The sequence below is a fragment of the Brassica oleracea genome, chromosome C6, assembly GCF_000695525.1.
Source record: "Brassica oleracea var. oleracea cultivar TO1000 chromosome C6, BOL, whole genome shotgun sequence".
NCBI lineage: Eukaryota > Viridiplantae > Streptophyta > Magnoliopsida > Brassicales > Brassicaceae > Brassica > Brassica oleracea.
The window spans coordinates 23,693,519-23,716,895 of NC_027753.1; the positions used below are offsets into that span (position 1 = coordinate 23,693,519).

At 37.0% G+C, this 23,377-nt stretch overlaps 6 protein-coding genes and 1 non-coding gene across 9 annotated transcripts; 2 read left to right on the forward strand and 5 right to left on the reverse strand.

Moving 5' to 3' along the window:
* Positions 1-1,020: 1,020 nt before the first annotated feature.
* On the reverse strand, positions 1,021-3,343 carry LOC106298806 (probable pectinesterase/pectinesterase inhibitor VGDH2). The gene is made up of 2 exons (XM_013734942.1): positions 2,107-3,343; positions 1,021-1,894 (listed from the first exon to the last, which is right to left on the reverse strand). Exons 1-2 carry the CDS (start codon positions 3,179-3,181, stop codon positions 1,200-1,202), a joined length of 1,770 nt encoding a protein of 589 aa, XP_013590396.1. The 5' UTR covers positions 3,182-3,343; the 3' UTR covers positions 1,021-1,199.
* An 875-nt stretch (positions 3,344-4,218) lies between these two features.
* LOC106299484 (pectinesterase 5) lies at positions 4,219-5,134 on the reverse strand. The gene has a single exon (XM_013735568.1). It carries the CDS (start codon positions 5,088-5,090, stop codon positions 4,443-4,445), a length of 648 nt encoding a protein of 215 aa, XP_013591022.1. The 5' UTR covers positions 5,091-5,134; the 3' UTR covers positions 4,219-4,442.
* An 843-nt stretch (positions 5,135-5,977) lies between these two features.
* Positions 5,978-9,576, reverse strand: LOC106300354 (zinc finger protein 598). Of its 3 annotated transcripts, none has more exons than XM_013736480.1 (8): positions 9,289-9,575; positions 9,020-9,174; positions 8,577-8,742; positions 8,284-8,492; positions 8,162-8,210; positions 7,993-8,082; positions 7,847-7,909; positions 5,978-7,765 (listed from the first exon to the last, which is right to left on the reverse strand). In XM_013736480.1, exons 1-8 carry the CDS (start codon positions 9,454-9,456, stop codon positions 6,245-6,247), a joined length of 2,421 nt encoding a protein of 806 aa, XP_013591934.1. In that variant the 5' UTR covers positions 9,457-9,575; the 3' UTR covers positions 5,978-6,244. The 3 variants fall into 3 exon arrangements, with proteins under 3 accessions (XP_013591934.1, XP_013591935.1, XP_013591936.1); XM_013736481.1 differs by having other exon boundaries at positions 8,577-8,736; positions 9,014-9,174; XM_013736482.1 differs by lacking the exon at positions 9,020-9,174 and having other exon boundaries at positions 8,577-8,897; positions 9,289-9,576.
* Positions 9,577-9,674: 98 nt separating this feature from the next.
* Positions 9,675-9,747, forward strand: TRNAA-UGC. Its single transcript has one exon. It is a non-coding gene; the product is annotated as a tRNA-Ala (tRNA).
* Positions 9,748-10,571: 824 nt separating this feature from the next.
* Positions 10,572-11,334, forward strand: LOC106296787 (ubiquitin-40S ribosomal protein S27a-3). Its single transcript, XM_013733015.1, has one exon. The coding sequence runs from the start codon at positions 10,669-10,671 to the stop codon at positions 11,140-11,142; it is 474 nt and encodes a 157-aa protein (XP_013588469.1). The 5' UTR covers positions 10,572-10,668; the 3' UTR covers positions 11,143-11,334.
* Positions 11,335-12,316: 982 nt separating this feature from the next.
* On the reverse strand, positions 12,317-13,891 carry LOC106299422 (GDSL esterase/lipase At3g62280). Its single transcript, XM_013735516.1, has 5 exons — positions 13,629-13,891; positions 13,356-13,538; positions 13,107-13,270; positions 12,736-13,006; positions 12,317-12,637 (listed from the first exon to the last, which is right to left on the reverse strand). The coding sequence occupies exons 1-5, from the start codon at positions 13,879-13,881 to the stop codon at positions 12,411-12,413; spliced, it is 1,098 nt and encodes a 365-aa protein (XP_013590970.1). The 5' UTR covers positions 13,882-13,891; the 3' UTR covers positions 12,317-12,410.
* Positions 13,892-15,857: 1,966 nt separating this feature from the next.
* Positions 15,858-16,494, reverse strand: LOC106299665. Its single transcript, XM_013735720.1, has one exon. It carries the CDS (start codon positions 16,491-16,493, stop codon positions 15,897-15,899), a length of 597 nt encoding a protein of 198 aa, XP_013591174.1. The 5' UTR covers position 16,494; the 3' UTR covers positions 15,858-15,896.
* Between the last annotated feature and the right edge of the window lie 6,883 nt (positions 16,495-23,377).

The window sequence follows — 23,377 nt, forward strand, 5'->3', positions numbered from 1 at the left end:
TCAATATATCTATAATATCTAAGTACTATAATCAAAAAATTAAAAACATCCAAATTTACAAATTTTGAACATTTAAACAAAAATTAAATTATAATATATTGTAATAATCATCAGCATTTAGCAACTAAAAAAAACAATTATCAAAATCATGTAATAGTTTTAAAAAATCTTAAAAATCTTACTCCAAAACAAACAAATATTAACTATTATACCATAAAGATATACTATCATACAAGCTTAACTACAATACAAATAATCAACTGAAGTTGAAGATAAATTTAATACTTTAGATACTCAATATTATTAATTCAATAAATAAAAATGTTAGATAACATTTGTTAAATTCATTATATTTACTTTACTTTCTATATTATCTTACAAAAGCAGTTTAATATTAACTAAAGTTCATCAAAATATTTATAATGATTAAATTTTAAATCTAAATATTATACTATCTCATATATATATATATATATATAACAATCACACATTAATTGTAAAAAGCAAAATTAGATATTATGCATATAGTTCAATCATTTATGTTATACAAATATAATATATGTAAAATGTATGATAAAATATATTGTATTACAAGTTTACATGCATCAAGCAATTTATATAATATTTTAAAATACAAATTAGTATTTTTCAAAAATTCTGAATATGTTTATAAACATAATTAATACATTTATAAATACAAATAACTAAATAGCTAATAAGATGGTATAATTATAAATAAACATAAATAATAAATCAACAAATCATATTTCAGATATGAAATTATATAAATAAATTAATAATTAGTTTTTAAGTTATTATAAACCTAAATTAAATTATTGATACAGACTAGTAAAAAATCTAGTCAGTAATAATAATCCGACAAAGGTGGCGGTCGGGGCGAAGTGTTTTCCTCGTTAAGCTTCACGTTAATACCAAAAGTCTTGAAAACAATCTTTAAACAAAGTGGTTAAAAGAAATTCATTAGGAATTTTAAGAAAAAAAAATGTAAAGAGCTGAAACAACATAAAAAAATTCTATTTTGCACGTGAAACAAAAGCAATCTTATACAAACTTCATCCCTAAATGTCTAGAGCCCTATATTGTATAATAATATCCAAAAAGAGCCCCTGATACTCCGAGACGAGGTCGTATCATTACATTATCATATAACTGTCTTAACGTTACTATATTTTTCTTTCTTACAATCCAAGCTGGACAGGCACGTTAGCTTCTTGAATCCAATTAGCCGGACCCACCCAATTAGCTACGGTGAAACCTTCAACCTCAGCCGCAGACTTAGCCGCCTTAGTCCAAGGAGGCCTCGCATTAGTTTTAGCTCCTGGTCCACGGTTATTAAACTCAATGTATTTAGCTGTTTTGTGGTTTTGTTCTCCTTTCCACTCGGTCCATCCTTCTGGTTCAATCGAAGCACTAATCTCACTTCCAATAATCACAGCCGTGGAAAATTTCTTCCACGGCCGTCCTAGATACGATTTGACTTTCTTGGGACCTTTGTCACCTATAAGGTCTTTGTCTGGCATGATACGACAGTTCTGGAGAACGATACCGATCTTGACCGCTGCACCCTTCTCGTTACCATCGGCTGTAACGTAGTTGGACTGTCCGGGGCTGCCCTTTCGTAAGAGGAGTAGAGAGTTTTGGATCACTGTTGCGGATTTTCCGAAGATGAAGTCGACTGTACCGGATACAACAATGTTTCTGTAGAACTGACGTCCGTTGTTGACGTAGAGTGTGTCTTGGTAAGCGTCAAATCTGCAGTTGAATATGACCGCACGGTCTCCATTTACACGGAGTGCGACCGCTTGGTGTCCCAATGGACCAGCAGTGTTCTTAAACCCAATCCATTTCGCCATGAATCCCTCGGATTCAACCTCTGCATGCATGAAATTGTATATTTAGATATTAAGAGTATCTCAACATGAATATCTCACCAATTGTATTAATATTTAATCAAATAATTTCAAAAAAAATAAACTCATGTAAAAGTTTTTCAAATGAGAAATTCTCAATTTTTTAAGAAACTCAATAATTAAATCCTAATACAATTGGTGAAGTCTAATAGAGGTAAGTTTAAATGTGACTTACGAACGGTGGCACTGAGTGAAGTAGTGGTTCCAGGGGTAAGTTTAACACTTTTGTTAAAAGTAATGATGGTTTTTGTAGCACCATCACCAAACATGAAAATGTTGTTCTTCTTCTTAGGGATTCTGACCACTTCATTGTAGGTACCAGCCTTGATATGGATAATGCAACGTCCTTTGTTTTTATCCGGGCAAGCGTTAACTGCTTCAGAAATCGTCTTAAACTTTCCACTTCCATCCTTAGCCACCACATGAGTCGCCTTGATCTTACCCCCACCACCGCCACCTTCACCGATACCATCATCACGAGGTGCACCACCACCACCGCGTCCAGCCTTAGCCATAAGCTTTCTGTCTTTGCCAGAAAGCCATTTGGGTAGTCCATTTTGGTCGATGTCTCCAAGAAGGCGACGTGCAGGAGCTCCAAGTCCTCCCATCACGTTCTTCATATCGTCGACTTTGACACCCATTTGGGTCATAGCCGTGACAACAGAATGAAAGATATCTATAGCGTTACTTGTCAAAACTTTGGAGTTAGAGATTCCTTCACCCATGATTTTTCTGAACTCCACTTCCTCAATGTCATCAAGACAGTCAGTTTGGTAATTAAACACTCCTGTTAACCATTGTTTAAGCTGGTCAAGCTTACTTCCGCTCTGCTGAAGATCTGCACCCATTTCTTCAACAATGGTCTCAAGATCCTCAAGAGCATATGTCAACACTCTCTTGCAATATTCAAGAACGGCTTTGGTCGTTGCGTTCATGTTTTTCCCCATGCCTCCTTCGGTCGTAGCCGTGAAGTTTGAAGATTTTGTGACCGCATCTTTTGTAGCCAACAAGAAGGCTTTGATAAGCTTGCTTGGATCATCGCTTTTGACCGGGTCGAGAGTTTTTGAGCACGAGCCTTGGTCTGTGGTTGTTTGACAAATTGCCTGAACCGCTTTTTGATGTGAATTAAGAGAAGCATCCTTGCTGCCACCACCGTCGTCGCCTCTATTAACATAGGTGACAACTCCTATGGCAACACCCACCACTAGAAGGACGGAAGCCGCAGATATCACAACTTTTCCTACTGGCATTTTTTTGTATTTATATATATATATTTATAATATTTATGTATTTCTCCTTTCGATTTTTTCCTTTTTATGTGTTTTTTTATCTCTCCAGTTTTATTCAGGAGGTAAATAGGAGAGGGAGGGGATTGTTTTTATTATAACAGAGCCCAGTGGATTATTATTGGGGCAAGTAGAGATTATTGTTCATTGTGAGAAGATTTATATAGAAGTTGTAGTTTCTAAAATTAGGGTTGCATGAGCTTTGCATGGAGGAGATGTTTTAGGTCGTTGAATGGCTACAAATTCTCTAGTCAAATGTCGGCCTTGAGATTAAAAATTATTCACCACAAGATGATTTTTATCATGTCCTGATCAAGAGGTGTAACATCGATTACTAAAAATAAAAGGTAATGTAAGGATGGAAACTTTAGGTTATTATAATCTTATTAATTTCAGGATTTGAGAGAACAACACATATGTTTTCGACAATTCATTTTAATATTAACTAGTGTTATATTCCGAAAGTAAAATTGCTGAAAGCTTCTCATCGAGAGTTCTAATCTCATCCTTTAAGAAGTTTTAAGCTAGTCAGACACTAGAATGAATTAGGTAGATTGTGCTAGTAAGAAGATGTGACCTCTGTGGCGGTACCCATGCATGAATGGTATATTGGTATATTAGATTTAAGTCAACTAACACAGCAGAAGTTCTAGTTGCTACTCACTAGATTGACAATCCATTATAGCATTGACATATATACATCAACAATTCTGGTATTAATAGATGGTAATTGTTAATAAAGCAGTGTTGACACTTGACAGGTCCGGAATGGATAGGAAAAGAAGCCATGGTTTGAGGTTTTATGCATCAAATATATACAGCCCAAGCTATGGAGAAAAAATGATATTAAAAAAAATAAATTGGTAAAAAGAAATATGAAAAAAGCACAATTCTTTTATTTGAGGTATGACATCCGAAAACTTTGGACCACTAATGATTGCATAAGTGACTTTGTTGAGTTATTGATCCACAGTATGTAATTAACAAAAGTAAATATCACATTTCATATATATACAATCCGGTACATGAATAAAACCTGTAAGATACAATCAGACATGACAGAAGTACAGAACCATCTATGATTCCATTCTAAGATAAGATATCATTATATTGGAATCAGTGGTTACAAAGTACCGCTACATGATTACGGTTACAAGTATCTCTACAACTACAAGTATCGCTTTAAGCATCATATGATAGTAATTACTATTTACAAATCCTTTAATCAGTAATAATAATCGGACAATGGTGGCGGTCGGGGCGAAGTGTCTTCCTCGTTAAGCTTCACATTAATACCAAAAGTCTTGAAAATAGTATGCAGACCATTAAACACATCAAACGAGTCACTGCTTAGATTCTTCCCAGCACCAATCCCAATCCCCACTTCCTTCAATAGATTCTTATCGTTAATATCATCCAAACAAGTCGAATGATACCCCATGATCGACGTTAACGTCTTCTTACACGTGAAATAGTTATGAGCCAACGTCGTTACATCTTTCCCCGTAGCTTTCCAAAACTCAGCGAAATCTTCTAACGCGTTATTCAAGTTTTTCTCGCAGCTGTTGATCGCTGCAGTTGCGACTGCGTTTGATGTGTGTTTTGGTTTGATTCCGCTGAGGAACGTCACGCTTTTTTTAACGGATGATTCAGCCGCAGTAGGTAATGCTCGGATTAATGTGATGGGGTCATCGCTCGAAACTTCTTTAAGGGTTTTGGTGCATAGACTTGTGTCTGATTGGATAACGGTGCATATTCCCGCGATTGTTTTTGCATGCTGTGTGGAAAGGTAGTCTGGGCGTTTGGCTGGTGTAGCGGTTACGGTGGAGGTGACGGTTAAGAAGAGAAAGGCTAGTTTGATTGCAACGTTCATGGTTGTGTTTTTACATGGATGGAGAAAAGAAACTGATTCGGAGAAAGAAGAGAGCTTAGATATAGAGAGAGGAATGCATGTTGTGTATATATTTTTAGTTCGTCTATATTTGGTAGATGCATGTTAATTTCTAGGTACTTTTTAAAATATACATATGGTAACGAGGGATTTGCGGGTTAATTTCAGGTTAAATGGTGTTCAATTTCGATTTTTTTTGCTATATTTTAGTTTTACATTTTAATTTTAGCCCACAATATTTGTAATAACATAATTATCTAACGTTTAAAAGGTAAAGTGTTGTTTTGTCGGTTTCAAATAAAACTATTTCTAGCACCGTAGAAAGATTGAAAATGATAAACTGAATTTTATAGCTTCCATCTAGAGTTTGTACACGTAGAATTATCAGTTGTAAAATCATTTAATATTTTTCATAGTTTATAATTGCATAATTATCCGGCATTAAAGAAAAAAAAAATGTTGTTGTGTTGGTTTCAAATAAAAATATTTCTAGCACTGTGGAAAGATTAAAAATGATAGACTGAATTTAATGGCATGCCCACGATTGAATGGGTGTAGAATTTGATGCTAGCCATGAAATCATAACATTTATGAGTTAATTATGTTAGCCATGAAATCAATTTGTAACATCAAAAGATTCCTAAATTGTAAATTTATGAGTTAATTATGTTAGCCATGAAATCAATTTGTAGCATCAAAGATTCCTATATTATAAGTATATAGATATAAGTAGCACGAGTTCGATGCCCACATGTGACCCTTTTTGTTGCTAAAAAAAGATATAATGTGTTAAAGTTATTAACATAGGAAATATTAAAAGTAAAAATATTAAAATTAATTTAGAGTTGCGAAAGGAAACTAAGGGGAAGTAGAAAAAGAAACATGTTTTAATAATTTAAACTTATGACAATATATTAATTGTTACAGTTCCATTTCTTCTAATAAGTCCCTCCAAAAAAGACGAGAAAATACCAAACATACCAAAGAAAGAAAAAAACACAAAAGCAACAAAACGAGAGTCCATCATTCATAAAACTTACTCAAAAATGCTCTCCTTGACACTGACATAAAAATGTGCGGCCAGTCAAGCTTGTACATGATACCTTCCTAGAAGAAGCCATGAGAGACTTGAATCTCTAGGAGAAAAGTTGTGCACCTCCTTTACGCCAAACACCACGTACACCGGTTTGATTCTGGCTATTATTGTTATTGTCATCTTTTGATTCTGGTTCATGAGGCTCATGGTAAGAAGAGTTCACATTTAGCAATGCTGCCATTGATCCGTCACCAAGCCGTACTCTGTGAAACTTTGAGGTTTTCTTACGTTGCTGCTTACTTCCGGTTGAAGTAGACTCCACTTTCGATTTGCCTTTGTCAGACCTGTAAGCATTCTTATCTTTCGATATAACCTCTTCTTCTTCTTCATGAAAATTCTGCGAGAATTGTAGTCTCCTCACTGTCTCCATAAAGTTATCTGCTACTGCTTCTTTTGGATCAGCAACCTTCACAGCTTTCCCTTTGTTTTTCTTACTCTCTTGAGCTTGAGACGACGAACTCTGCCCTGCAGCAGCAGCTGGACCATTCTCCTTTGCTGCATCGTTTCTCAAACTGGCAGTGTGAGCATCAATGAGTTCCTTCTGCCTTCTAGGGTCAGGGCAGAGTCTTGCAAGGTCAATAACCAAGTGAGACAATCCATAACCTTTCACATACTCCAAGTAAGTTGTTGCATCAATCGAACCTTGACGATACTGTCCTGATACATCTTTGAAGGTCATAAACAATTCTTCATCATGACCAAGTGCAGATCGCATTTGCTCAACCAATGACTTGTTAGCAGATTGCACATCTGGGGGTGGTGGATGGGAGTTTGATGTTCCCTGTGTGATGGTGGATGATGGTGTCTTGCGAGCAGCAGCAGAAACAGGAGGAAATTCTGAATGAAGTGATCTTGTATCAGATAGATTAGGAGCTGAGGATGAGTGAGGAATCATATTTCCATTACGAGCAGCCTGTGAATTAGGTGGTCTGGGCTGAGCAACTCTGGCATGGGACCTAGATTGAGCTGAAGAGCTAGATGCTTGTACAGGTGCAGGTGCGCGACCTATTGCTGGCCATCCGGAAGAAGGGTTGCCACCGCCACTGCCACTTGTATTGGAAGCTCGGTTAACCGCTGGCCATGCTTGAGAAGGACTAGCAATGGCAGTAGCGCTAGGAGTTCGATTTGTTTGACGTCTTAGACGAGCAGCCAAGGTGTTAGTAGGCAAACCGTCCAAGTTCTGTCCAGATCTAGGTTGACCAGCAAGAGGAGGAAAAGCAGATTCTTGCAGACGTGAACCACCACCACCAGAACTGCCCACAGCTTGAAGATATCGCGAAGAGGGCTCCATATCGGTAGTTGAAAGAGATTCCATTGGTTGGATAAGAGGATCACCATCATCCATGTCTCTGTTGTTGTTCTCAGAGAATCCAGGTGGGGGCGCACTTGAAGGTGGAGGAGGCTCTTGCCTAGAATACTCAGCCTCAGATAAACGAAGAGCAGCATTGACTGCACGATTATAATTATCATCGCCACCACCAGGTTCGCGACGGAATGATCGAGGTCTTCCACGACGACTTTCTTGGTCATTTCCACGACTGTATCGGAAACTCGTTGGTATCTGGAGCAGAAACACAGTACAACATAAGCAAGACATAAAATAGCAAAAGACATATCAGACCAGACAAGAGGCATCACATACCTGTAACGCAGCAGTTCGCTGAGCACGAGACATCCTACCCCCATGCTCTATCGCGTTATGCCTCTGCAAAAATAAAACAAATATAAATACTTGACAATAATCCATAGAGCAGAACTAAAATGAAAATTTCACCGAAAGGTGTTTACTTTCAACTCTGATTCGTTTGGGAAAACAATGAACTTCTTTGAAAGGCAGGAGTCGTCCTCACAAAGGAAATGGTCTCGACGAAAGTGAAGCTGTTGCAGAAACATATACAGAATCAGAACACATGCAAGCCACGAATTAACCTAAGAAGCTCTAGTGGTAGATGTTTACCTCCAAGTCATCATAGTTTTTATAGTATTCATATTTCCCTGTTTGCGACCTATAGAAAAGCCAATGAATCCAATCAGTTTTACACAGTCTCAAAATAAAAAGACTTGGCAAGTGTCAATTACCTTTGGCAAATGTGACAGGTATAATGCTCAGTAGTCATGTGAGTATACAACTCATTATCACCATAGAAAGGATTCCTACAGAACTCACACATGGGATGTCCAGCAAAGCCTCCTCTTTCACTCTCACTTCCATCAACTTCAGAGTCACCAGTGTGTATGTGTTGGTTAAGCTGAGCCCTCGTATACAACTTCTGCTCCCCTATGAATATCTGCCCCCATGTAGAGTAAAAACAAGTTTTTTAAAAAGTGGAAACAACCTTTGCACATATGGTCAAAGTGTTAAAAGCTCAAACCTTACGCCCTTCGAGACATAAATTACACATATTCAATTTGTGCTTATGATACAAATGACCCTTGAGCTGCTCAACGCTCTTAATCCTCAAACGATGCCTTGGCCCTCCTCCTCCTCCTCCTCCTCCTTGCTCCTCCTCCGCCTTGTCGCAAACACTGCAGGAGAGCCTACACATGGCCTTGATCATCCTGTACTGATCCAAATCATCAAAGAAGGCCTGAGTGTCTTCATGGTACCAGAACCCTCCCGCTACTCGACCTTCCTTCGGCGCCGTCGGGAACGTCGAGAAGTCATTGATCGTCCTCGTATAATCACCCAACGCCTGCACGAAACAAAGCCCTAAGTTAATTGAGATCAAAGAGGGCTAAAATTACAAAAAAAAAAAAAAAAAAAAAAGAATCGCTTCCAATTGAGGGGGGGGGGGGGGGTTCACTGCAGGAGAGCCTACACATGGCCTTGATCATCCTGTACTGATCCAAATCATCAAAGAAGGCCTGAGTGTCTTCATGGTACCAGAACCCTCCCGCTACTCGACCTTCCTTCGGCGCCGTCGGGAACGTCGAGAAGTCATTGATCGTCCTCGTATAATCACCCAACGCCTGCACGAAACAAAGCCCTAAGTTAATTGAGATCAAAGAGGGCTAAAATTACAAAAAAAAAAAAAAAAAAAAACTGAATCGATTCCGATTGATGGGGGGGAAGGGTGATTTGACCTTGGTGACGAAGATGACGGGAGACTCGGTTTTGCAGATGCAGCAGCGAGGATCGCAGAGGACGAAACGGAGACGAACGACGCATGTGGAGCAGACTTCTCGGTGGCCACAAGATCCGTAGGCAACCCATTCGAGACTGTCGGCGCAGACGGCACAGCTATCATCCATTGCTCTTTGTTTGAATTTGGGATTGAGGATTGAGAAAAATCGATTCGAATTGAGGAGGATAGATAGAGAGAGAGAGAGAGAGAGAGATCTAGGGTTCTTAAAAGGCGACGACGAAGAATACCAAAAGCTCTAGGAATCATATACTATTTGATTGGACAGTCAAATACGACACAAAACATGAAAACTAAATATTCTATTACAAAAAGAGTATATCACCAGGGGATGTAGCTCATATGGTAGAGCGCTCGCTTTGCATGCGAGAGGCACAGGGTTCGATTCCCTGCATCTCCATTTTTAATGATTTTTGTTCCTATTTTTTTACACTTTGGGCTAATTAGATTCGGTGAAAAGCCGAGCTAGTCATTTTTTGTAAGAGCATGTAGTTACTTTTTACTCCTATTTTTGGGGACCATGGGCCTAATTAGACTCGGTTTAAAACTAACTAGTCTTCGTTTTGGTAAGGATAGTTTTATCATTGACATTTCAATTTTCGGTTCGGATCAACTCAGATTATTCAGATTAAGGTGCTTAAGACCCGTTTAAAAACTAAACATTATTCAGATCATATCAGATCAGTTTGGATTTGGGCGTGTTTCTATATTTTATAAAATTCAAAGCGAAACCGAATTAGAAATAGTTTAAGTTTTGTTCGGATTTAAGTTAAAAGAATGAAAAAAACTCTAAAATTCCAAACTAAACCAAGAAAAACTGAAAAATTATTTGGATAATTAGAATATCTTTTATTTATAAATTATGTTATATATAAGTAAAATAATTAATATTCTATTATATTTTGAATATTCAAGTACTTGTTCAGTTTTTGGTTGGATTTTTTTTTTTAGTTTACAAAAAAAAAAGTACTTGTTCGGTTTTTGTTTTGATTTTTTTTTTTTGGGGGGTGGGGGGGGGGGTAAAAATAAGAACTATTCAGATTATTTTGAAATTGAAATCCCTTTTTGATTTCGGTTTTGTCGGTTTAGTTCAGTTCCAGTTCGGTTTTCGAATAATATTGCCTCTAGTAGTTATCCAATCTTTTTAGACAATGGATGGGCCTAATTAGACTCGATGAAAAGCCCAAGTAATCCTTTCTGTAAGGCCAGTTACGTAATAGCGTTCCAAAACCCTAAGAGGTGCCCGTCTCTCTCGTACAAATACCTCACTCTCCATTTTCTTCTTCCACTCAGCCGTTTGTTTGTTAGCACCGCCGCAAAGATGCAGATCTTCGTTAAAACCCTAACGGGGAAGACCATCACCCTCGAGGTCGAGTCCTCCGACACCATCGACAACGTCAAGGCCAAGATCCAGGACAAGGAAGGCATCCCTCCGGACCAGCAGCGACTGATCTTCGCCGGGAAACAGCTGGAAGACGGCCGTACCCTCGCCGACTACAACATCCAGAAGGAGTCGACGCTTCATCTCGTCCTCCGTCTCCGTGGTGGTGCCAAGAAGAGGAAGAAGAAGACGTACACCAAGCCGAAGAAGATCAAGCACAAGCACAAGAAGGTGAAGCTCGCGGTGCTCCAGTTCTACAAGGTCGATGGATCTGGTAAAGTGCAGAGGCTGAGGAAAGAGTGTCCTAACGCGACTTGCGGTGCTGGAACTTTCATGGCGAGTCATTTCGATCGTCATTACTGTGGTAAGTGTGGGCTTACTTACGTTTACCAGAAAGAGGGAGCTGAAGCATGATCTCTCTCTCGCTGTCTCTTTTTTCTCTATCTTTAATTTCGTTTTTTGGTAATTTCATAAACTTGTAATGGATTCGATGTTTGAACATGTTTTGCTCTGGATTTTTTTTATCTAGATCGATGAGTTTTATAAGGTGTTTAATTATGTTGGTCCTTTGATTAGTCTTAATTACACTTCTTGCAACTTATATAATCATCTTGTATCCGAATTGACAAATGCCCCCACAAGCTGTAGTTAGTTTCTGATTGTTATGCTTGCAACTCTTGCGAATTTGAAACTTGGATTGTGGGTAACGGGTCTCTGTAGTGGCCATGGTGTTTTGAGTTGTGATGTACTTTTGAATCATATTATCGATTAGGGAACAAATTTTTAAACATTTTGGTCATGATTTAGCTGCGAGTTGGGTTACGGACTGATTGCTTAGCTTATCCACAGCCTTATAATTATGGCCTTGTTAGGATTGAAATTAAACAAACCAGCGAAAGCATAATTCCACCACAATTCGTGTACCATTGAAATTTATCCACCACTCGTTAACGGCATCTATGTACTCATTGAACCTATTGGGTTCTGTTTTGACTTGCAATATTCACTTCAGAGTGCCATCATTAGCGATTTGTACATCTTTAATAATCTTCTTATATTTGAATTGCGACTTTAGGAAGACAATATCGAATCTAAATCATTTGCACTTTAGCTTGAAGAGCAAATGCTAAACAATCTTTAAGTAGTTACTGATTATTATGCTTACAACTCTTGTTAATTTCTAAACTTGGATTGTGGAAGTTGGAGTTCAGCTGTGTAATGAAGTCTAACATTAGATACTAGTATTGCTCAAGGAATAAAATCTCAAACTCTTTGGCCATGTTTTAGCTGCTGCGTGTTGGGTCATGTTTAGCTACATGTTTTATTACGATTCAAGCCTTTAATGGTCTCTTATAGACCGAAATTTTAGATGCGTGTTTCTTTTTTTATGATTGCTTAGCTTATAATTATGACCGTGTTAGAATGAAATTAAACAAACCAGCGAAATACTCATTCCACCACAATTCATAGTCGTCCCTACCGTCTAAAATTATCGACCACTGGTCTGTTAAATCCAAACGTATTCATGGAACCCATTGAGTTAAGGTGGTTTAATTTGACTTGCAACATTCACTTCAGCGTGCAGTCATTAGCGATTTGTACCATTATAGTTGGGCCATGGACAATCAACGCCCACACATTTTTATAGCCAACCCGGTTTTATTGAGTAATTTCCTTTTGATCTACCAAAATCGGTTAAGAGAAATTTTTGGGTAAGTGTACCGGTTTGATAAAATCGCATCGACAACAAACCGATTAGCAGCTTCGGTATAGTGAACCCCATCCCATACAACTGCTTTGGTTACATCACGACAAATGGTTGAACCTGGCTGACCACACGTGGCTTTACGATCGTAGTTGTTAGGCCTTCCCCCAAAACCGCAACAAGCCATCAACGGATCCACAAATCCTGAACCCGCAAAAATGAAACCAAATCGGTCGAAACCAGAGTTAATTTTCATACCAATAAAAACCCAAAAAAATCATTGAAATGCGATAGATACGCACCGTATCGTTTGGAATCAGCTGAAAGTTTGTACTTGATAGAGTAGATATCAACGTAGACAAGGGTAGCGTCTTTGAGTTGTGCTCTCATTTCGCTAACTAGACTAAACAGTCCTTTGTTAAAAGTCTTCGCCACGTCGTTGTGAACCCGAAAACAACCAATCGGGTCAAGATCCGAATCGTTATGCGGGTTAATAGCTAGCTCCTTGGGGGCACAACCCAATGGGCCTGTGTTATGTACCCAAAATTTTCTCCCTCCGTATAAATATACGGTCTTCATTACACAATCACATCAGAAGTTCACAACCCGGTCTTGTTAGGAGAAACAACATGAGAGGAACCAAACTAGAAAGATTTGAGAGGGAAACAAGTACCTGTATAGCCTTTTTAATCTCAAGCAGCATGGGAGGAATCTTTTCTACCACGGTTGTATATGTTAAGTTTGAATTGTATAGAGCTTGTAGAAGATCGTTTTGTCCGATGTCGATCATGTACAATGCGTTTTTAAATCCATTATCATCTATAAGATCTCTTCTCCCTGTTATCAAAACAAATATGTATAAAGTACTAATTACTACGAGACAATTTTTTTTTGTTTTAAATTATGAAATATATATACTTACCGGAAGAGATAAGTTCTTGAGAACGGTTCTTGAAACGGACATATTGACGAATCTGAACGGCGAGTGGGAAGGAAAACATGGGAAGAACGGTGGCACCCGAGACTGCGAAGTTGACTCCTCTTTTGAAGTTTGGCGAGAGTGAGTCCAAGTATGGACTTAAGTATGGCATCTTTAAATGTTCACCTTTAATCATAAAACAACACCAAAACTTTTGTAACGTTAAATGAAATGAAACAATGTATAAATATATACAGAAATGGGAATGGAACTTACAGAAAAAGTCAAGGATGAGTCGGCCGTCGCCGAGACGACCAGTGCCTTTATGGAAGAAGGTAATGCCATGAGGGAGTCCTATCGGAAGTCCAACGCCGGCGAGAACTCCTCCTGTGTCGGAGTTGGAGTCGCCAAAGTTTATCAGGATAGGTTTCTTTCTTGATTTGGAAGTATCTTCCGAGTTAGAACAAACAAGTAGAGATAGACATAAAACTAAGAAGAAGCATTGGAGAGAAGAAACAGTGTGGTCCATTTCGTTTTGATTAATGTTACAAAGACGAAATATCATCAAGATTCATGATCTAAGCTTTTATAGATACATAATTTATTTAGCTTTGAAAGTCAAGATTTTAAATTGTTAAGTCAATGGTTAAGTTGTTAAAGTTATATCAAGTTGCAATATATAACGATGTTTATCAATCTCAAAGCAATGTCTAGATCCGATCGGCCATATTTTCTTAGGATTGTCACAACTTGTCGAGATATTAAATTACTATCCGTATGATGGGCCCAAAAGTTATATCATGAAAAAAAAAATTAAAAAAAGATGCGGTGAGAGTGGATCAAACACGCGACCTTCAGATCTTCAGTCTGACGCTCTCCCAACTGAGCTATCCACGCAATATCCCCGCAATTTGTTAATTATAATTAAGTTATTATATATATACGATAAAGATCGAAATCAACCTGCATTGCTAGTGTCATCTTGATTCTCGGAGAACTGCCTCATTATGTTGAATCATGCTTTGCTAATTCCAATATGACAATGTTTTCTTTTTCGGCTTGCTCGTCCAGATTGTCCATTGTGGAGACATTACTTCCCGAACAAGCAAGGGCTGATCTTTGTGGTGGACAGCAATGACCGTGTGGAAGCTAGAGACGAGTTTCACAGTATGCTGAACGAAGTAAAGCTCAAAAACTCAAAAGCCAAAAGCTACCTTTTGTTTTTTTTTTTCACATGAAGAAAAAGCAAGATGCTGTGCTTCAAAGTCTTTGCTAACAAGCAAGATCTACCAAACGCAATGAATGCTGCTGAGATAACTGACAAACTTGGGCTCCACTCTCTCCGTCAACGACACTGGTAAAGCCAAACAAATAAATAAATAACCTAAACTGGATACTTTGTAAACTAGAAGCACTGATGGTTTGGGTTTGAACAGGTACATACAAAGCACATGTGCTACATCAGGGGAAGGGTTTATGAGGGACTTGACGGGCTCTCCAACAACATCACAAACAAGGTTATACCAAGTTTACAACTAACTTGTCAAAGTATTTTAGTATAATATTCTATGAGAAAAAAACTAGGATAACACCAAACCAAGTTTTTGTTCCCAAACTATCACTCAAGGTTCAAAGTCACAAAAATAGATTTCATTAAAGAGGTAAATATACATTTATACCATTTGGGTTAATTAATCCAAACCTTAGAGTTTATTATTAAGGGGTGAAGTTTTGGAATTAGGGTTTAAAATTTTATAAAATAAAAAATTAAAAATTTAAATTTAAAAAACAGTTTCAAAAAGTATTTTTGAATTATAAAAAGAAAATTTGAAAAAAAAAAAATTCGAAAAAAAAAAAATTATAAAAAAAATTATAAAAAATTTCGAATCTGAAAACATATAATCTGAAACTATAAAAAAATCATTTTTTATTTGTTTTTATTTATTTTTGTTTGTTTATTTAATTTTAAACCAAGGATATTAGAGATATTTTATCTTTTAATGAATGTCATTTTTGTGATTTTTTTCTTTTAGTGCCATTTTTGAGACAAAAACTCAAAAGGTGCTATTATTGACAATTGCCCTAGAAAAGCTATTGTCCATTAAAGAAAGCCAGACATGGGCTTTGGAAGAGTTGCAAGTTGCTGAGAAAGAAAATAAAAAGGAAGAGAAAGTGACAGAGGACAAGGAGATAGCTCGGATACGGTTTCAAGCAATGGTTCTCGACAAAAAGGTTCAGAATAGTGCAGGAGTTTCTGGTAACCGCGACTGCACCATGGTAATATTTAAGCAAATCCATATATTCTAAGTGTGTGTGTGTTATTAACCACTTTTGAGTTCTTTGCATGTTGGTGGAAGATGATAAGTTTGACTAGTCCTAATTTGATAACATATTCTAATTTGCTCAAATTTAATATTGAAAACAAAATTATGGGTAGAATAAATGTCTGAAAATTATATAAAACATGAAGATATATTAAAAATAAATAATGGTAATAATCTCGCGCACAGCGGATCCTACTCTAGTGAAAACCTTATTTAATAATTAGGGATAATAGTCTAAAGCATCCAACAAAAGGTTACCAATTCTAAAAGCGAAGTGAGCATTCCATGCTGCGAGCTGAATCTGATCCTTGTTGAGAAGATAGTTGCCCCAGTCGTCAAAGATGGGGCTTGATGGTTTCTGAGTCGAAACAATATCACGGATCAACCTTTTCTGAACGGCCAAGTGCTGGTTCCACGTGCCGGGTCCGACCTCAACAGCATTCTTGCACGTCAGACCAAACTCGCTCTCCAGCTTCCGAAGAGTGTTTTGTATGCCAATGCCCACAAAGGTGAAGTCAGGTAGGTTTAGAAAATTGAAAAGAGAGGAAACTCGCACACCGCAGGGAAGTTGAACAATTAAGCAGTTGTCTCCATCGCAGAGCTGGATCAAGGCGGTTGCTTTCTTATCTCCTGACGACTGATGCGATCGCTCTGTGTCAAGACCAATAATTTTCTTCATGTTCTTGTCATTGGACAAGAACGTCTTCACAAGACAGTCTATGTCGCTGTTTTTATCAGTAACCGTCGTTTTAATCCGAGCTACCCCAATTTCTACAATCGACGAATGTGTCTTTCGATGAATACCTTCGGGACCCATGTATGATAGCTCCATAGTGTTTTTGGAATTTTTTTTAGTTTGCTCTCAGATGCTAGTGCTCTATTTATAGAGACAAAGCTATTTCCTTTTTCTTCTTTTCCCTTTTACTTTGGTTGATTTTCCTTATTCATGTACAAGAGAATCGTTTTTCCGAATTGAATATTTGGAAAATATCTTGATTATTTACTTTATTATTTATTATTGATTTTTTGTTGTTTCAAAAACAAAATTTATTATTGATTTTTATTATTCATTATTCGTTAAGAAGATAATTATTTTTATTATCCTAATATTTATTAAGTACTTATCTATGATTTATGTTTTTATGATTTTGTTATATATAGTCATTTAGGATTAAGTTTGTAATCAATTTATTATTTGATTAATAAAAAATAGTTTTTAAAATATTTTTATAAACCACTAAAATGTATTTTCAACTTATTTAGTATTTACTGTAAATCTAGATTACAACGAATTTCTCGGAAGACATATTGATTCTTAATTAATTATTCTTCCACTGAATAAGAACCTTTGTATTTATTCTAGCTTCAACTGTCTGGCAAACCAAATACATTAAGTAGGGGTTATTGGTTGTTGTATTTTAATGGATTTGAAAATTCAAACTAAATCTAGTGTTATTGGTTCTATGATTTTCAAATCTGTATTAAAATCATGGTTATTGGTTTAATGATTCATAAATTCTGTATCAAATCAAGTGTTATTCAATCGTACGAATTTACTAATATATTTGATTTTATAATGGATTTGAATGGATTTGTTTGGATTTTTTAGTTAAAAATACAAAGACTCAAATCCGAGGGAAAACCTCCGGATTTGCATATTTTACTTGGATTTATAAATACTATATGGAATTCTAAATCAATCAAAATATATAAACCAATAACACCTCCTAAAAAAAGGGTTAATTTGTGAACTAGCCATATATGGCATGTAAATTAAGTAATTAGCTTTGATTTTGACGTAATATAATATCAGGTATTTAACAGACAATTTATCCGATTCTGCCCTTTTCCATAACAGGTTACCAGTTATAAGTGACATAATACATGACGTCGTTGGTTTTGTGGTGTTACGAGAATCATATGTTATGAAGTGAGTGATGTATACTTACTATTCTATATACGCAAATAGAATACGCAAGGGATCACATAAAAGGAAAAATAGGATAGAGGGGATTATACAAATTTTGTAATGTTCATATACTAACATTGAATTACCTACTGCTTTGTCAGAGTGAACCTAAACAATCCATACTAAACCCAAAACCATTGATCACTAAACCCTAAACCACTGATCAGTAAACCCAAAATGAAAATATAAACCGTAATCCAAATATCAAAACATGGAAATAATACAATATTCTATTCCATTCTACATGGTTCACATTGAATAAACAAACTGTTAAAATAGGTGAAGGTATGTAATGGAGACGACGTTACCAGGTGTGAGAGAGTACAACTTAATCGATGGAATAAATGACTAAGACTTATTAATAGATTTGACATATGAAAGAATTCCAAGAAACCATGTAATAAAGTGTAATTACTAAAGATAGTTTCACTCTGTTAAGAGAAACGAGTGGTGTCAAAGTAAAACCCATAGCAGTTCATGTTCCATGCTACATGGGGCACATATAATAGAAATCTAGAAAAGTATTTACCAATGTGCATGAATTAATGAGATAACGTCACCTACACAATCCATACTAAACCCAAAACCATTGATCACTAAACCCAAAACCACTTATCACTAAACCCAAAATGAAAATATAAACTCCAATCTAAATATCAAAACATGAAAATAATACAATATTTTATTCCATTCTACATGGTTCACATTGAATAGATAAACTATTAAAGTAGGTGAAGATATGTGATGGAGAAGATGTCACTAGGTGTGAGAGAGTACGACTTAATCGATGGAATAAATGACCAAGACTTATTAACATATTTGGCATATGAAAGAATTCCAAGAAGCAACTAATAAGGTGTAATTACTAAAGATAGTTTTACTCTATTAAGGAAAACAAGTGGTGTCAAAGTAAAATCCATAGCAGTTCATGTTCCATGCTACATGGGGCACATGGAATAGAAATCGGGAAAAATAGTTACCAATGTACACGAATTAACGAGAGATGACGTAATCTAAACAATCCATACTAAACCCAAAACCACTGATCACTAAACCCAAAATGAAAATATAAATCCCAATCCAAATATCAAAACATGGAAATAATACAATATTTTATTTCATTCTACATGGTTCAAATAGAATAGACAAACTGTTAAAGTAGGTGAATGTACGTGATGGAGACGAGGTCACCAGGTGTGAGAGAATACGACTTAATCGATGGAATAAATGACCAAAACTTATTAACAGATTTGGCATATGAAAAAATTCCAATAAACCATGTAATAAGGTGTAATTATTAAAGATAAACTTACTCTGTTAAGGAAAACGAGTGGTGTCGAAGTAAAACGTTTCATGCTATATGGGGCACATAGAATAGAAATCTAGAAAAGTAGTTATCAATGTGTATGAATTAATGAGAGATGACGTCACCTTATAGGAGAGCAGATGACGTAGCTGATGGAATAAATAGCCAAGAGTGTTTCACGCGTAACTTGAAGTAAATAATTAATGAAGTTAGTATACATGCATTATTACATAAAATAGAATGTATATAATAAAAAAACTAGAGTATTTGGCTATGGACCTAATTATACTTTTTTCTTGGTCATACAGTCTAATTTCCCTTAAAAAGATTATGACCAAAAAACTCTCGAGACGTTGAAAGCCAGAAACTTTGGAAACTATGGTCTTTGATATGTTTTTTTTTTTAAACTGGGTAGGACATTATTTAATGTTTAAAGGCTGAACTAGAGACGTATTAAGATTCATGTCAAATAAAGACTGTCTCGACTATTAAAAGCATGTTTAACGGAGGTTCTTAGAGTGCGGTTCTTATATTCTGTTAAAAACCGCACCCTAAGAGCATGTTTATTGCAGGTCTCTTATGTTGAGTTTCTTAACGTAATATAAGGTACGGTCTCTTAGATCATGATTAACCTGGGGTTCTTAGAGTGGGGTTTTTAGCGGAAATTAAAAAACTATAACTTTTAACTAAAAAAACTAAGAACCGGTTCTTAGTTTTTTAAGTTAAAAGTTAAGAAACTGTTTCTTGACTTCCGCTAAGAACCTCATCTTAAGAACCTCGGGTTAATCATGCTCTTAGCTTTTAACTAAAAAAAGTTAAAAGACGTCTCTTATATCTCTTATTTAAGAGACGTCTCTTAGCTTTTTTTAGTTAAAAGCTAAGAGACCGTATCTTATATTACGCTAAGAGACCCAACTTAAGAGACCTACAATAAACATGCTTAAGAACCTCCCCCAGTAAGCATGCTCTTAAGATACACGAGGTATTTTAAAAGTGACAAAACGTCTAAGTGTTTAAAAACAAATCTTGTGTAAAAGGCTGAACTATATAATTACAATGAAAATGGTTTAACAGCTAAAGAAATCTATAGAATGTAAACAACAAACCCAAATGAGAGTGAGAAACAGAATAGCTAGCTGTTACCAGTGCTCGTTGCATGGAAACATATGGTAATACTAATTCAACATTGCCACTCAGATATGAAGCAAACCTGAGATGCACACCAGTTTGTACTTTGTAGTAATCCCAGTTCCAGCAAAACCCTAAAATTTCCGGAAAGCTTCTTAGGACACAAAGTAGAGAGAGAGAGAGAGAGAGAGAGAGAGAGAGAGAGAGAGAGAGAGATAAGTTTCTTCAGGAATCCACTACACTATGATCTGCTTCTACTTAATCAAAAATAAACTCCAAGAAACAGAGCAGCACATTACTAACCTGCCTTCCAACAGGGGAGAGACAACTTACCAAACAAGTGCTTGCTACAACAATGGTTTAATGACGATTGTAGGTTTTTCCATACTCTTCACGCCTCTGACGTTGGAACCCACGAGAATCGTTGTCATGATGCCTTGAGGGATAGTTTTTTACATGGTTAGGGTATCTTCCTTCAGCATCCATTGGCACATTGTTTCCAGCATAGGGAGGAAGAGGATTGGAAGAGTAACCATCAATTGTTGCACTATAACGTGGCCGTTCAGAGGATTTCGAATGTGTGGAACGACTCCGAGCTCTATCACTACCATAAGCTTTCATAAAACGAGTTAATAATGTTAACTACTTGATCACGAGACTCAACCAAATGACCTCATCTACAATTAGATAAGATGCAGAGTTGGGGGCAAAAGTTGAGCAACTAATTTATTTAGGCTGCAACTAGTAACACACATACCCTTAAGCAGAGCCGGGCTTGTACAAGAGTGGTGTGAAACATTGGAATGGGCCCCCACTCTATTGGGCCCCCATTTGTAATTTTTTTGGTCATATGTAACGTATATGTAAGCTGATAAATGTAAATTTTGCACACACAAAAAAAGCTGAGAAATGTAAACTCATATGCAAAGCAAGTTTGAAAAGTAAGTTTCTATTGTGGTGTTAAGAATAAAATAATATTAAGTAGGTTATAAGTACTTGGTTTAAAGGAATGTAACTTTTTGTAACATTAGAAGATAGTAAATACAATATTATAATAAATCTTTATATATAAAGTTGACTTGTGTGATGCGCACAGTCCTCCACGTCAGCAAGGAGGAATGAGCGTTTTTTGACACCTGTCAGCTCCAGAGTAGATCGGTGTAGCCCACGCTCCCTCCCCCTTCTCGCGTGCGTCGTGTTGTCTGTACGCTCCTTCGTTGCTCGTGTGTCCCGGAGAGGCCGAATATATGGGCATCAGATAAATAATGTTTGGGCTTAAGTATATTAAAATAGGCCCATAACATTTTTAAGGGTCAACGCCCCAGCTCTCCGTTGTGTGAGACGCCTCTTGGTGAGTAATCTCTACGTCAATCTCGGTTAGTGTCGTTTCGTCTGAGATTCATCGGCAGTAACAACCTTCTTAACTTCTTCAACCCACACCATCTCCAGAATGGAAAACTCCGGCAAAGAAGTTCACTGTGAGCTTCACAACCTTGATTTGAGTATGGTTGTGGCAGTGGTGAGACTGAAGCGAGCCGTAGAGTCCATTGAAAGAATGATCAAGACTTTGCAGAGATGAGAGATTTATGCTCTTTGAGATTCCTCCAGAGAGATCATTACCACTCGAATCAGGGAATCCATTGATGATGTTATTGATGTCAAACTTTGTGGAGCCATCGTGGTGCCTTCTTGCGGCGGGTCTCAAGATACGGTAAAGTTATTCGATGTGTCTGCAGATTCCGGTGGTTCCCGCATCTACAGTTTTACTCCCACACTCAGTTTTGTTGTCAACTCCATGAAATGGAATCATACGAGTAAGCCCTTTCCGATTAGTCGCGTTTTTGAGGTTTCTTGAATGGTGTGGAGTCATCTCCTCTGGTGCCCCTAAACGTAACTTGCAAAATCTCCTATGGGTTATATCAACCGCCTATGCCCCTCATTCATTAATGAGTCGCGAAATGTCGTAATCACCCTTCCGTGGGAGAAATAAAAAAAAAAGAAAAATCAAAAATTGAGGGAATCGGGTGATTCGGGTTGAGAGGGTTCTGGTCTGGCACAAATTTTGGTTTGGGTTATGGCGGGTTTATAGATTGAGCCATTGGGCGGTTTGGTTATCCATTCCCCCATTCGTCGTGAGTCCTCCCCAAAAAGCTCGATCGATTCCAGCTCGTCCAATTCAATTCAATTCAATTCGCAGCTCCCGAGAAATCTTGCAGCTCCCCAGAAAGCTCGATCGTTGGATTCTCCGGCGAATGCAGGTTAGTTGTTCTCTTCCCCAAGCTGCATTGGATAAAAATTGTTTTTAGGGTGTGTAATTGGAAATGTGAATTAATTAAAGCATATGGTTGGTTGATTGATTTGAGTTGCCTCTATGGAATTGAGTTGAGTTGAGTTGAGTTGAGTTGAGTTGAGTTGAGTTGAGTTGAGTTGAGTTGAGTTGAGTTGAGTTGAGTTGAGTTGAGTTGAGTTGAGTTGAGTTGAGTTGAGTTGAGTTGAGTTGAGTTGAGTTGAGTTGAGTTGAGTTGAGTTGAGTTGAGTTGAGTTGAGTTGAGTTGAGTTGAGTTGAGTTGAGTTGAGTTGAGTTGAGTTGAGTTGAGTTGAGTTGAGTTGAGTTGAGTTGAGTTGAGTTGAGTTGAGTTGAGTTGAGTTGAGTTGAGTTGAGTTGAGTTGAGTTGAGTTGAGTTGAGTTGAGTTGAGTTGAGTTGAGTTGAGTTGAGTTGAGTTGAGTTGAGTTGAGTTGAGTTGAGTTGAGTTGAGTTGAGTTGAGTTGAGTTGAGTTGAGTTGAGTTGAGTTGAGTTGAGTTGAGGTTCTTGAGCTTATAGTACCCGAAACCTCAATTTGATATGTAGTTGAAGCATAACTTGGTAAAACTAGTAGAACTGATAATTGAAGTATAATACGTATAACTGTAGATAATTAGATAACACTAGTATAACCGTCACTTAAATTTGTTGTTTTTGCAGGATACAATGACAAAACACGTGAGCATACATTTCAAATTCAAAGATCGAGTCTATAGTGTAACCATGAAGACAACAGTGGATGATATAACTTTGGCAATGCTTGAAGAAAGGTTGTATAAAAAGCTGTCGTTGAATGAAAGAAATGTAAAACTGGTGCTAAGGTACATGCCGATGGTGGTTGGATGTGAGGCAGAGCTAACTATTTGTGATGATGAGGATTTGTTTGTTTACCTAATAACAATTGATAAAGACAACCGTAGAAGTCTTTTGTTAGTGGAGGAGACGAGTGTATCGGATCAGTTAGAGGTGGTGTCAAGAGTGTGCAAAAGTTCTG